Raw genomic sequence first — 13,613 nt, 5'->3', positions numbered from 1 at the left:
TTTTTGGACGATAAACCTATCCTTTGGATTCAGACTTGCAAACCTCCAAAACCTCAAGCGGTTGCCCGAGGCCAGAGATTTTCCTGACCTCCTGAAATACTTCTGGCTTCGGTGACCGAGTCTCAAAGTCAGACTGGGGAAGAAACCAAAACCTCCACAATATGTCTGACCACGCAGCCAGCTTTTGGAGGGCCCCTGCCTCCCAGGAGCTTCCTTTCCTGTGCCTGAAACACAAGCAGCAATTGCTTCAGAAAGGAAGGAAGCTTTAAAAAGCAAAGGGTCCTACCACAATAATGCTCGCCAGCCTTACCTCTCCATGCAAATCCAATTCAAGGATGCAACATAATCACGATTCTTGGTTTTCCGAGTCCAGCTACACACAAGCTGTTCTTCCTACCCACCATTCACCCCAACCCTTGTCTGCTTGCCAGAAAAGAAAGGAGACATCAAAGAACCACAGCAGCCCTCTGCCTCATCAAGAAGATCTACGGACGGACAAGATTCCATCCAAGCTATTAACCTCTCATCACTCCGAAGTCTGGCTCCCAAGAGCAAAGGACCTAAGGAGGAGGCATTAATCCCACCTCAAGAATGCTCAGCTTGTGCCTACTGGTGGGAAAAGTTGAGGGAAAGGAGGAGGGGGGAAGGGTAGGAGATGGCGAAAGCTAAAACCAGTCATATAATTACACTTACTAGAAGTAAACTAGCCAAGAGTTTAGCTGCCACTCAGTATAGAAGGTTCACAATCTATTTGACTTCCTGCCTCCAGACCCAAAAGAAAATATGCTTACATGAACCAGGCATCTCCCCAAAACATTGTTTTCTTTCCCCGAGCCCTGGGGTCAAGAATATTTGCTTCAAAATTAAACATCAAGACTGCCCAAATGGTAACTCCTGCTTCCCCCCACCTTTTTGTTTTAAACTTTTACAACAATTTTGAATCATTTAAGGGATAAAAAAAAGATTTCTTTGCTTTTACCTGCATTCGCCGGGTATTTTACAAGAACCATGTCTGGGATTGCAACCCTGACGACAGATTGCTAAAAAGAGAAAAATGGAGAACGTTTTTAAAAAAGAAAAGAAATTTAGGATAAATAAAGGCACAGTGTAACATTTCTTGCATCTTGAATCCCTTGGAAACTTTATTTTTTAGTGAATATTTTAAATATAAGTGATACAGGCATAGTACATCTAAATACAAAAGAAAAAGACCCCCCCCCCCAGTGCATCATCCCGAGACTATTCCCACCCACCCTTATATTTCTTTGTCTATAACAACTAGAAGATATATAATATATTCCAATTGTGCCCTTATCCCCTCCAAAACAACATATATTCTTGAGTAGGTTTATTCCCTTTGCCTTCCACCAACACTGATTTTATAAAATCCCCCCATATTTCATTATAATTGTTTGCTTTGATCATCCCTTTTAAAATTTAATTTCTGTTGTTAATTTCATCATTTGTTGCCATACTCCAGATTTATACCACTCATTGCTTTGGGAATCCCAATTTCATCCCCAATATTTTTAGCATGGAAAGCTTTTAATAGCCCAATCAGCACTGCAGTGCTCCCCATGAATGAAGCCTCCTAGAAAAGAAACTGAATTGCTTCGTGCTAAGCAACTTACAAAGAATGGGTCTCCACTCTCAACTGTTTGGTGGAAGCTTCATTGACAAAACTACATGAGCCCAATGTTGAGCATTCTAAAGACTTTATTGGCCTGCAGCATTTTCTGTCTCTCAACTTAGTCTGTACATTTAGGCACCCACATATTATAGCTGCAAATCATTAGCATAAAAGCACCTTTCACCCACTCCGACAATGAAATGTTTGATGACTGGCAGTGCACCGATAGCATCACAGCCAACACAGAACAGAAAAGCAAGGGCCCTTTCACTTGCTTTCTTAGCATTAACAAATAAATCTGTTTTTTTAAAAAAATGCTTGTTTGTGTGTAGGAATGGGAGACGTACCAGACTCAGAATGGGATTGTTTTCAAATCAAGCAAAATTGTATCTAACTTTCAGGAAAGGGATGCATGCCAGAAATCGGTAAGGCCAAAACGCAAGCATGCCATTATCACAAACAACACACACTCTTCTTGGATGTGTGCAACAGTATGGTCTCCAAAGGACTTCTAGCAGGAGCCACCTGGAGGCACTTGCCAACCCTAAATGGCAACTGAAGGTATCAAGAGTACAGGCCAATTTCATCAGAGGTCTCACCATAGAAGGAGTCCCTTTTCAATTGCAAATTCACTCTACCCGATTTGCAACAAGCCTCGACCTCAAAAAAAAAACTCTAACAAAGATTTCCTAAAAAGTAAAACTAGAGAAAAGGAGACAAACTGGTGGAAGTCTTAAGGGCAAAGCATTCTTAAACTGACACCCCCAAATTAACTTCCATTCTGGTTAGTAGCAGGAGTTCAGATAGCAATCTTTCCCTATAACTCTGTTACTTGCTCCCCTGTTTTGGAAATCTGACGGCTTAATACCTCAATCCTTATGGATGCTTTTTAAACAAAAGACACATTTGGTTACAATTCATGATACCTTCATGCCGAATAGTATTGTTTAGGCATTCCCAGGCTCTGGGGAATGGTGGTCACCTGTGCCTGGAATGTTGAGGACATCCTGCTAGAAGATGGCCACTGGGAGGGCAGCTCATCCATTCACAAAATGGCTGACACAGACGATATAACCCCTAATTATGATTGTACTTGATACCTACTGAAGCCTCTCATTAACAAACCCCCACCCCCTTTCACAATTTACTACTATCCTTCTTCCGGGAAGGGAAGAAAACTGCCATTTTTAATTTCTTAATTTAAAAATTTAAATTAAAAAATGGGCCTCAGATGCATTATTGGCTATAAAGAAGCGTAAGTTTCATTTTGTAGCTCAATACGTACATAATCTTTTTAAAAAGTATTCCAAAACCCCCACAATCACTCTTTCTCACTCACTGACTCATACATACAGCCCACATGAGCAGGGGGATTGGCCTAATGGCCTATGTTAAGTGCGGATTTGCAAGCATAGTAGTACCTCCAAGAGGCCAGCGTTAGACCAAGTCATATGAGGTACTGAATGGAAATCACAACTCACAAAATAACCGTGTATTGTTAAACTAAACACAAGCACAGCTTGGGAGGTCTCCGGGATATATCACTAGCTGAGAAAGCTTAGGCAGCAATGTTTAAGGAGTTTTGTTTTGTTTTGCCAGCTGCAGCTCTCCCTGGAGAAGTCAGTTATTCAAGGGCTAGTTGTGTCCAAACTGGATTGCTGTAACACAGCCTTTATGCTGTTTAAATCCTTTTAGAAGCTTCAATGGTAGGGAATGTAACTGTTCAAGGATGGTTGTATCAGTAGGTGAGAGAGACTGGTTCATGTGATACCTGCATTTTACCAACTGCACTGTGGGCAAGTACACTGCATTTACTGATCTAATCCGCTTTTCAAACAAGTTAAACTGGTATCATTATTACAGCTTGCAGAAGGCAACTTGTTCTGTTTATCCGCATCTTGTATGAAGCAGTACTTCTTTTTTAGAATGAAGGCAACCTGAGTCGATCACTGGGACCAAAGGTTTCGTCTTCTGAGATTTTGGACTTGTGCTGGAGCCCTCCCCCAACCCAGATTGGATCCTGTAGTACTTCTTTTATCTGTTTTGATTTGTTCACCATTCAATTTCATCAGCTAACCTTAATTTCTAGGATTATAACAGAGGAAGACAATTTTTCCATTTATTTAGTTTCTCTACATCCTACAATACAGTGATACCTCATCTTACAAACCCCTCGTCATACAAACTTTTCGAGATACGAACCTGGGATTTAAGACTTTTTTACTTCTTTTTCCGAACTATTTTCACCTTACAAACCTGCTGCCGCTGCTGGGATGCCCCACCTCCAGACTTCTGTTGCCAGCGGAAGCACCCATTTTCGCGCTGGTGGGATTCCCCTGAGGCTCCCCTCCATGGGAAACCCCACCTCCGGATTTTGCGATGGTGCAGGGGAATCCCAGCAGGGAAATCCCACCAGCGCGAAAACGGGCGCCTCGGCTGGCAACGGAAGTCCAGAGGTGGGGTTTCCCAGCGAGGGAAGCCTCAGCGAAATTGCAGCATTTGCGAACTTTTCACCTTACAAACCTCGTCCTGGAACCAATTAAGTTCATAAGACAAGGTAACACTGTACTTTATAACACTTGTCTCTTTTGCTTACTCTTTTCTGAGCACGAACACTCCCCCCCCCCCAATATTTTACCTTTCCTACTTCATTATGGTTACACTTTTCCAGCTGTAAATATCCGGAGTTAAGCTAAACTGCATACAACATTCAAAGGTACCCTCCCCATAAAGGCAATACAGCTATGGTAACTTAATTACAGTATCTGTTCATTCCTCCATGTTTCCCAGCATAGAATTTGCCTTTATTCACAGAAATTTTTTAAAAAACTAGATATTGCCTAGAACCCTCTTGCCCATATCTGTATCATTCAGTCATTATTAAATCTGACTCCATTAGCAGACATGTTAAATTAGAACATTTTTTTTGTGTTAAGAGTACATTACATTGGTCACTTAATTGCCTCTTCCTCTATTTTTAGGGATATTCTTTCAGACCTTTCATTGTCCTTGTATTTTAATTGCCTTAGATAATTTGGTATCAACCAAAACATAGCTACTCCTGTAGATAATTTGATGCAGCTGCCGTTTACATTAATGGGTCTAATAGCTCCTTTATTATTTCTATAATAATAGTATTTCATGACCTTGCTGGCTGTTAATTTGTTCTGATCCTGTAAGCCATCTAAATTTTGGACTCAAAAGGTCAGCCTAATTTTTTAAAAAAATAAAGCTATACTGGATAGTTGGCCTAAAAAGACAATCTTTTTGGCTTCTAGAATTTGAGAGTGGAGGATATATAAGAAACAGGATATGGGTATTACAAACCTTTGTTACAATCTGGTCCCATCCAGCCTTCCAAGCAGGTTTTATTGCCATTCTGATCACAAGTATAGTGTCCAAAGAAGTCATCTCTTGGTCGACAAAGTTTGTTGCATCCAAAACCATAGTAGTGTTCGTCACAGGTGACCCGGATCTGATATTCAAAATGAACTACGCCAGAATTTTGCTTCAAGACCTGCCACTGACGGCTTGGATTGATCATCCCGGAGTGTGATGCCTTTTCAATAATGCTATCTGCACCTGAGAGAGGAAAAATCAGTAAGAATGAAACAGCCACTGGGAGGACCTCAGTTATAGTTAATTCACCCAAGTAGCCCCCAAAAGTGAAAGATGTGGAAGTTAATGTAACAATATTGTCAACTCTTAAGGCACCAGCTTGCAATGAATGGCACCAGTCACCAATGGGAAACATTTTCATAGAAACTCAGAAACTTCATCCTTCTCTGTTGCTCTCCTGGTTAGGATTTCTAAATATACTATACACATACAATCCAATGAACTCCTTATTCCTAACCAGTGTGCCTCGTTGCCCTGTTGTACCAGCTGTGATGACAAAATTCTATCCATTAAATCAGTGGTTCTCAACCCTGGGGGTCAGAACCCCTTTGGGTGTCGAACGACCGTTTCACAGGGATCGCCTGAGACCACAGGAAAAGACAAATTTCCCATGGTGTTAGGAACTAAAGCTGCTATTCTGACACCTTAGAGTATATTTTTAAATCCGACCAATCAGGCGTTTACAGTGGAGATGTCCCTCTGACCTTCCTGCCAATCAACTTAAAGCTCTGTTGGGAGAATTGACATTAGACTTATGGTTGGGGGTCACTATAACATGTGGAACTGTATTAAGGGGCCATGGCATTAGAAAGGTTGAGAACCACTGCATTAAATGAAGCAAACATAAAGTAAACTTTATGAATCAGGAAAGTGCATCTAGAAAAAACATGCTTTATGAAAAAAAATTAACTCTAAATCTGGAGCGGAAGATAAAAACCAACAGGAACTGATGATCAACCATTAGGATAGCAGCAAGAGGCTAGAACAACTTTTCCAAACAAGAGCTCAGCTTCCACTTACAACGTCTTGTGCTTTATTCTGATCATTCATCCAACAACACAGATAGCCTTTGCATAGCATTTATAAAGCCTTCGGGCCATATACAGCAGAAGTGTTGTAACAAAATCTATTTGGACTTGGAAAACCCATGCCAAAAATTTCCAGACAAACAGGTCTAAGCAACTTTAAAGCAATGGTTGCTCACCTTCCCAAGTAACTTTTAAAAGCCAGTTATGATATTTATCCATCTTTTTAGATGCCACTTTTCAAGCTACTTTAAAGCTGTCAATATATACACACTTAACTACGAGTAAGTCTGATGAATTCATAGTGTCTGCGTGGACATGTAAAGGGCTAAATTGAAAAAATGAAAGTAGAGATAATCTGACAAGATATCTCCATGATCTCTTTGAAGGAAGGGTTGGTTTCCAGGAAACCCATCCTAGTTCTGAAAGAAAGCCCTTAACTGCTGTGGGGTATACCCAAAAACCTGAAAATTTCACATTAGCGTGGAACATTGTTTATAGACTTGTGGTATTTCACTTTGTAGTCTAGCCTTGTGACTTTAATTATCTGACACTGCCATAAGACTTGCTTGCTAGCAGCTCTGGGCTATAGCATAACATTTTTTCTAGGCTCAGATAGCTGCCTAATACATTCAGGGAAAAAAGGGTGGGGGGAAGAAAGAAGGAAAGAGAAAATAAGAGGGAAGAGAAAAAGATGCCAAGATATAAATAAGGTGACAGCAGTGCTAATGACAATAAAGCAAGGCAGATTTAAAGAACAAATCAAGTAGTTACAATTTTTTAAAACATAATTTTTGTTTTGATGTGTTTTGGAACAACAATGAAAAAGAAAGATATGAACTTGGAGTTGCTTATTTTGTAAAGATTATTTCTAAATCTTCTCAGGTTTTTTAATATACAGTGTTCCCTCGATTTTCGCGGGTTCAAACTTCGCGAATTGCCTATACCACGGTTTTTCAAAAAAATATTAATTAAAAAAACCTTCGCGGTTTTTTTCCTATACCACGTTTTTTCCCCACCCGATGACATCATATGTCATCACCAAACTAATAATTTTTGCAAATAAATAACAAAAAAAAATAATTATTGTTAGTAAATAATTATGTTTATAAATATCAGGATCACTAAGTGTCTTATTCAATGGTGAGTACTAGTAATAATGGTGAGTAAATGGTTGTTAAGGGAGTGGGAAATGGTAATTTAGGGGTTTAAAGTGTTAAGAGATGACTTGTGATACTGTCCATAGCCAAAAATGGTGTATTTACTTCTGCATCTCTACTTCGCGGAAATTCGACTTTTGCAGGCGGTCTCAGAACGCATCCCCCGCAGAAATCGAGGGAACACTGTATACACAACAGGATAATTTGAAGAGATGAATATTCAAACTGTAAACTGAAAGAGAAGCCACTTTTGAAAGCTCCCTTCAATTATATTGATGACCAGATCACGGACTGGTCATCAACAAGCATATAAATATATTCCACTGCCTTAAACTAAGATGATGACAATCCCATTTAGCCTAGTATTGTGAATTACAACTTTTCATGGCTGTCCAGGGCGGGTCATAACATTTCTTCCAGTTCAGCTGGGAAATACTTCAGCTGGAAGACACTGAACATGGACTTCTGTTTGCAAATCATTTCTGAAGTTAGTCTTGTCTGCAAAACATCCACGGCAAAATGTAATCCATGAAGTTATAGGAAAGGACAAAAGTCAATTCAGGTATTTCAGGTTGACGGCTATGTTACCAAGACAGCCTCCTTGTTTGGTTTTATTACTGTTTTTTATCATATAAGAGCTTCAGGGAGGATTATGTGATCCCACTTGATATTGTGGGAGAGGCTATGCTCCATTTTTAGCCACCGTTCTATTTCCAGCATTAAAGGCTGCTTTAATTATGGGCTAATAGAGGTATTAATACTTCTGAACAACTAAACGCCAATCAAGCTTTTAAACCATTTGAGTTATCGCAAGAGAAATTGCAACTGAAATGTAGAACAGCAGTATATTCTGATAAAACTTGTCCTGATATTAGAAACCTTCAAACTATTATCAGCTCAGAAGTGCTAAGTTTGACATTTCTAAATCTGCAGGTTTTTAAAAAAATAGACAGTTAAATAATATTGCGGAGGTAAGAATATTATTACCGTAAATCTCTTTAAAGTATTAGTTTAGCCAGAGGTGGGTTTCAGCAGGTTCTGACCAGTTCTGGAACTGGTGGCGGAAATTTTGAGTAGTTCAGAGAACTGGTAAATACCACCTCTGACTGGCCTTGTCCCCATCTATTCTCTGCCTCCCAAGTCCCAGCTGATCAGGAGGAAATGGGGATTTTGCAGTAACCTTCCCCTAGAGTTGGGAGGGAATCGAGATTTTACAGTATCCTTCCCCTGCCACCCCCACCAAGCCATGCCATGCCTACAGAACTGGTGGTAATTTTTTTTTTAATCTGATCCCTGAGTTTAACAAATGCAAAAAGGGAAGTTTAAAATTATGGAGGGGGTCATTTATGCACAAGATTTGGTCTTGCCACATTAAAAACCAGTTTGGGCTGAAGGCTCATCTATTTCTTCAAATGATTTTGGGAAAAGCAGTTACACTAGATAGAAATATTATGTATATATGATTCGACGCAAAAATATGTAACCCGCCCCTGGTGCAGAACTGAAGGGATTGGATACTGTAGCCTAGAGGATAATTCTCTGCCTTACAAGGCAAAGGTTGCAGGTTCAAGTCCCAGTGGGTATGGCTAGCTGATGAGGCCAAAATAAGGCCGAAATAGATCTATCCAAGTCCCCCTTAATTTTCAAATTCAGCAAAAAAAATGTGACATACACACATATATATATATGAGTGTGTATATCATACACACAGAGAAACTCACATACACATATAATATGGCAAACATATGGCACATCTGCCATAGGTGGCATGCGGAGCCATATCTGCCAGTATGGGAGTCATTGCCGTAGATCAGCTCCAGTGCGCATGCAGCGCTGGCCAGCTGATTTTAGACTGGCTATGTCCTCCTCTCTTTCCAGAAGTCTCCAGCAGCCCATTTTGAGGTGTGTAAAGGGCTCAGGTGGAGGCTCTGGTAGGGTGCTTCAGGCCTCCAGAGAGGGGTAGGGAAGGCTGTTTTCACCCTCCCCTTCCAGTCCCACCGGAACTTGGCAAACCATCCATCCATCCATCCATCCATTTATATGCCACCCCTCTCCAAGGACTCCATGGGAGGGAAGGCCATTTTCGCCCTTCCCAGCCTCCTAGAAGGCCTCTAGACCCTGGGGAGGATAAAAAACGGGCCCACCTTTCCATCACATGCAAAAAGCAGGGGGAGCATGGGGATGCATGCATGCATGCGCAGGGTGCATTGAATTATGGGTGTGGGCACGTAGGTGTGTGACCCCCTCCACGCTCCACCCACTTTTTCCACCCAATGGCAAAAAGGTTAGCCACCACCGATATATAGAATAATGGATTTTCAGCAAAACCAGCAGGCTATAATATTCTTTTATGACAGAAATACAGCAATTTACAATTTATCTTCAGTTACAATCTCGAACTAATAGTAACTGCATGTTCACTCCCTATATATAAACTGGCTTTACAGGCATGGTGGGAAGACTGAAAATATTATGCTATACAGCCAAGGTTTAACTCTAAAAATTGCTTCCTGCAAGGATATCATACCTCTCTTTTGAGAACAGTTATGCTGGGAACACAGACCTAGTTACTTATTCAACTAACAGCTTTCAAAATATTTGTTCCAGGGCAGTTTGTAATGTAAATTGCACCATAAAGGCCCATTGTTGCACACTTCATTTCCCTAATAACGGCGATACCTGTAGGGCCAATTCACACATGCAAGGCAACAGTCCCCTTATCCATGGATACTGTTAGCAACTGCATGACCTCTATGTCTGCAGACTTAGCTTTATGTTCACAGAAAGTTCTGAAGAGACAAGGGGAATGCAACTTGTATGTGTAAAATGCTCCTCCTCTGCTCCTCCCCCCCACTTCACCTTGGTATATCGTATCATCATTGGGCAGTTATTAGCAACAGCACAGGAAAAAACAAGCACTCACATAACCAGCTGTGGTAGGATTTTCCACATACTCTTTACTCTTTCTCTCCACTCCCACCTTGGCAGCTTGCAGTACCCAAAGAAAATTAGTTCAGAGCTTGAGAAACGTGCCATTACTAAGCCACAGAAATGGAAGGTTAATGACTAGCAATCCAATGGCGGCAGACAGTAAAGGGAGGAAAAAAGCCAGGCTGCCTAGAGAGAAAGCAATCTGTAGATTTTACCGCTGACCACGGTAGAATCTTACACTTTTGAAACAAAATAAGAAGAGAGTGGGGGAAAAGAAAAGAAAGCAATTGGACAGTGATAGGAATGGGGAAAGAGAAGGTTTAAAGTAATACAAATTTAAAAATAATAATATTTTTTTATTTTTTTTCCCTAAACAAATCCTCCCCAAAAAAGATAACAGATAAAAGATAAACCAACTCTGTGACATCACCAGTGATTTGCTATCAGTTCTATAGAACCGGTGTGGACCTCTGGTGTTTATATTGTTTTGGGAAAGTCAAGATCCACAGATAAAATGCTTTCTTGTTTAAATGGCAGATAGTTTAGACACACTAGGATCATTAATCTACCTATTACAATCTGGTCTGTTGTAGTGGGATGCCTGACTGTTAAGATCTCTTCAGTTTCTGATATCAAAATCCAATTTCCTTCTCAAGAATTTTTCAAGAAGGTATTCTGTACTGTTAAACCAGGACACATGGGACATGGGGGGGGGCACAATGTGTGCTGTGTACATTTTTTCCTATTTCTTAAGGTAAGCAAGTAGGCTACAGCCTCTTAAAATTTAAAATAAGGAACCTATTCCTACTCAGAGGCTCATAAAGTCATTATTATTTAGTTATCATATCATACTCAATGGTTAAATCAATCCTCAATCCATCTTTATCCATCTAACAGTATCCAGAAAGTGAAATACATTTTTAAAAAACAAAACCAACATCCCTAAGTGATTTTGACAATTTTAGGCACATAAATATGAATCTATTTGGATTTAAAGACTATAAAGATTAGAGTGGGGAGAACTGGACTATGTGGATTATAGAAACATAGAAGTCTGACGGCAGAAAAAGACATCCTGGTCCATCTAGTCTGCCCTTATACTATTTCCTGTATTTTATCTTAGGATGGATATATGTTTATCCCAGGCATGTTTAAATTCAGTTACTGTGGATTTACCAACCATGTCTGCTGGAAGTTTGTTCCAAGGATCTACTACTCTTTCAGTAAAATAATATTTTCTCATGTTGCTTTTGATCTTTCCCCCAACTAACTTCAGATTGTGGATTATCTACAAAATGCTTTCCTAGGGTCTGCTTGAATTATTAGAAAATCTACTGACAAATATTTAACGCTATTCAGAATGCATTCTTTTAAATTGTTAGCTGAACTTTCTCATTCCAACAAGACACTTTAATCTCGCAAAAGATTCCAGACACCTGTAATTTTCATATGTATTATTTCATCTTTATTTAGGAAGAATTCCTGTTAACTTACATTATGTTGTTGATGTGTCCTTTAAAAAGAGATTGTTAAGTTCTTGGACTTACGCTGCTGCCAAAATACCCAAGGCGGCTGCAACCTGAAGCCTGATTGGCTAACACGCGAGCAGGCGGCCAGTGGGGAATTGGGGAGTTCTGATTGGTTGCCAGTTTGACAGCTCGAATGTGAAAGGAGCTGCCAACATGAATTTCTGTTCTCTTCATCCGTGTTGCCTGTGGTGCTAAAATCAGTAATAGAGTGCTCATGTTCAGAATTTCATCTTGCCTTCGTTTCTGTCAGCCCAGTAACCTCTTATCTAACACTGGCAACATAGGTGTGGGACTTCTGACAAGAAATGCTAGCCAAAAGTTGGAGAGAGCTCAATTGTGTAGTGCTGCCCTCACAGCAAAATTACTCTGAACTGAATCACCTCAGAGCTGGTCATTGGCTGGAGCGATGAAAGACCGCTGGGCGCCTACCACCCAAATCCGTCCTTCTCAGGATGGCCATTTTACTGGCTTTCACTCTCTTTGAGCCTGCCACAGAAACATGGGATGACTATCATACACGCTTCGAGTGTGTTCTTTGCTCCAAGAACTTTGTGGAGCTCTCCAGCAGCAGGAAGCTCAGATATTTCCTCAGCTCTTGCAGCAGAGAAATGTTGGCCACTGCGCAAACTTTGACAGCTCCTAAACCTGTCTATGAGATGCAATGGGAGACATTCCTGGAGAAGCTTCACAGCCACTACGCTTCAATACTACCCTACACTGCTCGACAGCATGCCTTTCCCCATCGGTTCCACAAGGAAGGTGAATCCATTAATGTCTATGTGACTGTTCTTCTCACAGCCTCCCTAAACTGTCAATTTTCAGACCTGGATGATCTCTTGCTAGATCAAGTGGTCTGTGGTGTCAAGAGATCTCAGGCTCCAACGTTGACTTTTAGCCTATAGTGGCCACAGTCATTTAGTAACTGATCATAAAACTCTCCTGGCTTACTCGCTCAGGACTGACAAAGCCCACGGATATTGTCTCCCTGCATGTTTCAGTGGTCAGAGTTCTTAGCTGGGTACAACTACCAAATTCAATATAAGTCTGGCAAGCTCTTAAGGCGCATCAACGCCCTATGCCGCTGCCCATTCGCCCAAACCATATTGGACCAACTCTTGCTGCCTTGGTTCTTCTCATTGAAGAACTACTAAGCCCCATTTCTGCTAGACAGATACTTCCCTTCACGAAAACTGATCCTATTTTGTCCCAAGTCCTGGACTGGGCATGCAGGTGGTGACACCAAGGGCCTGTTCCTTCCCCATTGCAACTATTCAGCAGGGATGCCTACTGTGGGGACGTAGGATTATAATACCTCCAAAGGTTAGGCAAGCCATATGTACGTGCCTGAACTCCGCCCACCCTGGCATCGTGCAGATGAAAACACTGGGCTGCAGCTATGTCGGGTGGCTTACTTGCCAGCAAGTCCTGCACCATCTTCTTCCCCAATTCATGAGTGGGGATCCCCTAGGGAAGGGGTCACCAACTTCTTGGGCCTCAGGGACCACTAAATTCATAATTTCAAATCCCGCGGACCACTAATTTGATTTTTTTCAAAGATACTATTTTAAAAATAGTATTTAGTGCAATATAAAAAAATGAAAATAATTTTTCTGCGGACCACCAGTGATTCACAGACCACCAGTTGTTGACAACTGCCCTAGGGCACCCTGTGCCAGGCTCCACATGGATTTAACTGGGCCAGTCAATGGATGAACATTCCTTATGGTTGTGGATGCATATTCAACGTGGGTCGAGTTGGCATCCATGGTTACCACCACTTCTGAGGCTATTATTAAAGTTTCAGACCAACTATTTCCCACGCATTGGCTCCCTGACACAGTGGTTACAGACAATGGGCCACAATTCACTGTAGCCTCATCCCTAATGTTTCTGGCCAAGCTGGGAATCCGCCATGCCCCCACAGTGCCTGCTCATCCTG

At 41.1% G+C, this 13,613-nt stretch overlaps 1 protein-coding gene across 1 annotated transcript in view; it reads right to left on the bottom strand.

The window, feature by feature from the left end:
• The window catches only part of JAG1 (jagged canonical Notch ligand 1), a 69,507-nt gene that overhangs the window by 31,094 nt on the left and 24,800 nt on the right, over nt 1-13,613 (bottom strand). Inside the window, exons 4-5 of the mRNA XM_070732642.1 lie at nt 4,958-5,212; nt 980-1,040 (exon numbers count right to left, since the gene is read on the bottom strand). Coding sequence (XP_070588743.1) covers nt 980-1,040; nt 4,958-5,212 — 316 coding nt within the window. The remainder of the gene's footprint in view (nt 1-979; nt 1,041-4,957; nt 5,213-13,613) is intronic.

The sequence above is a fragment of the Erythrolamprus reginae genome, chromosome 1, assembly GCF_031021105.1.
Source record: "Erythrolamprus reginae isolate rEryReg1 chromosome 1, rEryReg1.hap1, whole genome shotgun sequence".
Lineage (NCBI taxonomy): Eukaryota > Metazoa > Chordata > Lepidosauria > Squamata > Dipsadidae > Erythrolamprus > Erythrolamprus reginae.
The sequence above is the reverse complement of the archived record's forward strand: the minus strand, read 5'-3'. Positions and strand labels throughout refer to the sequence as shown.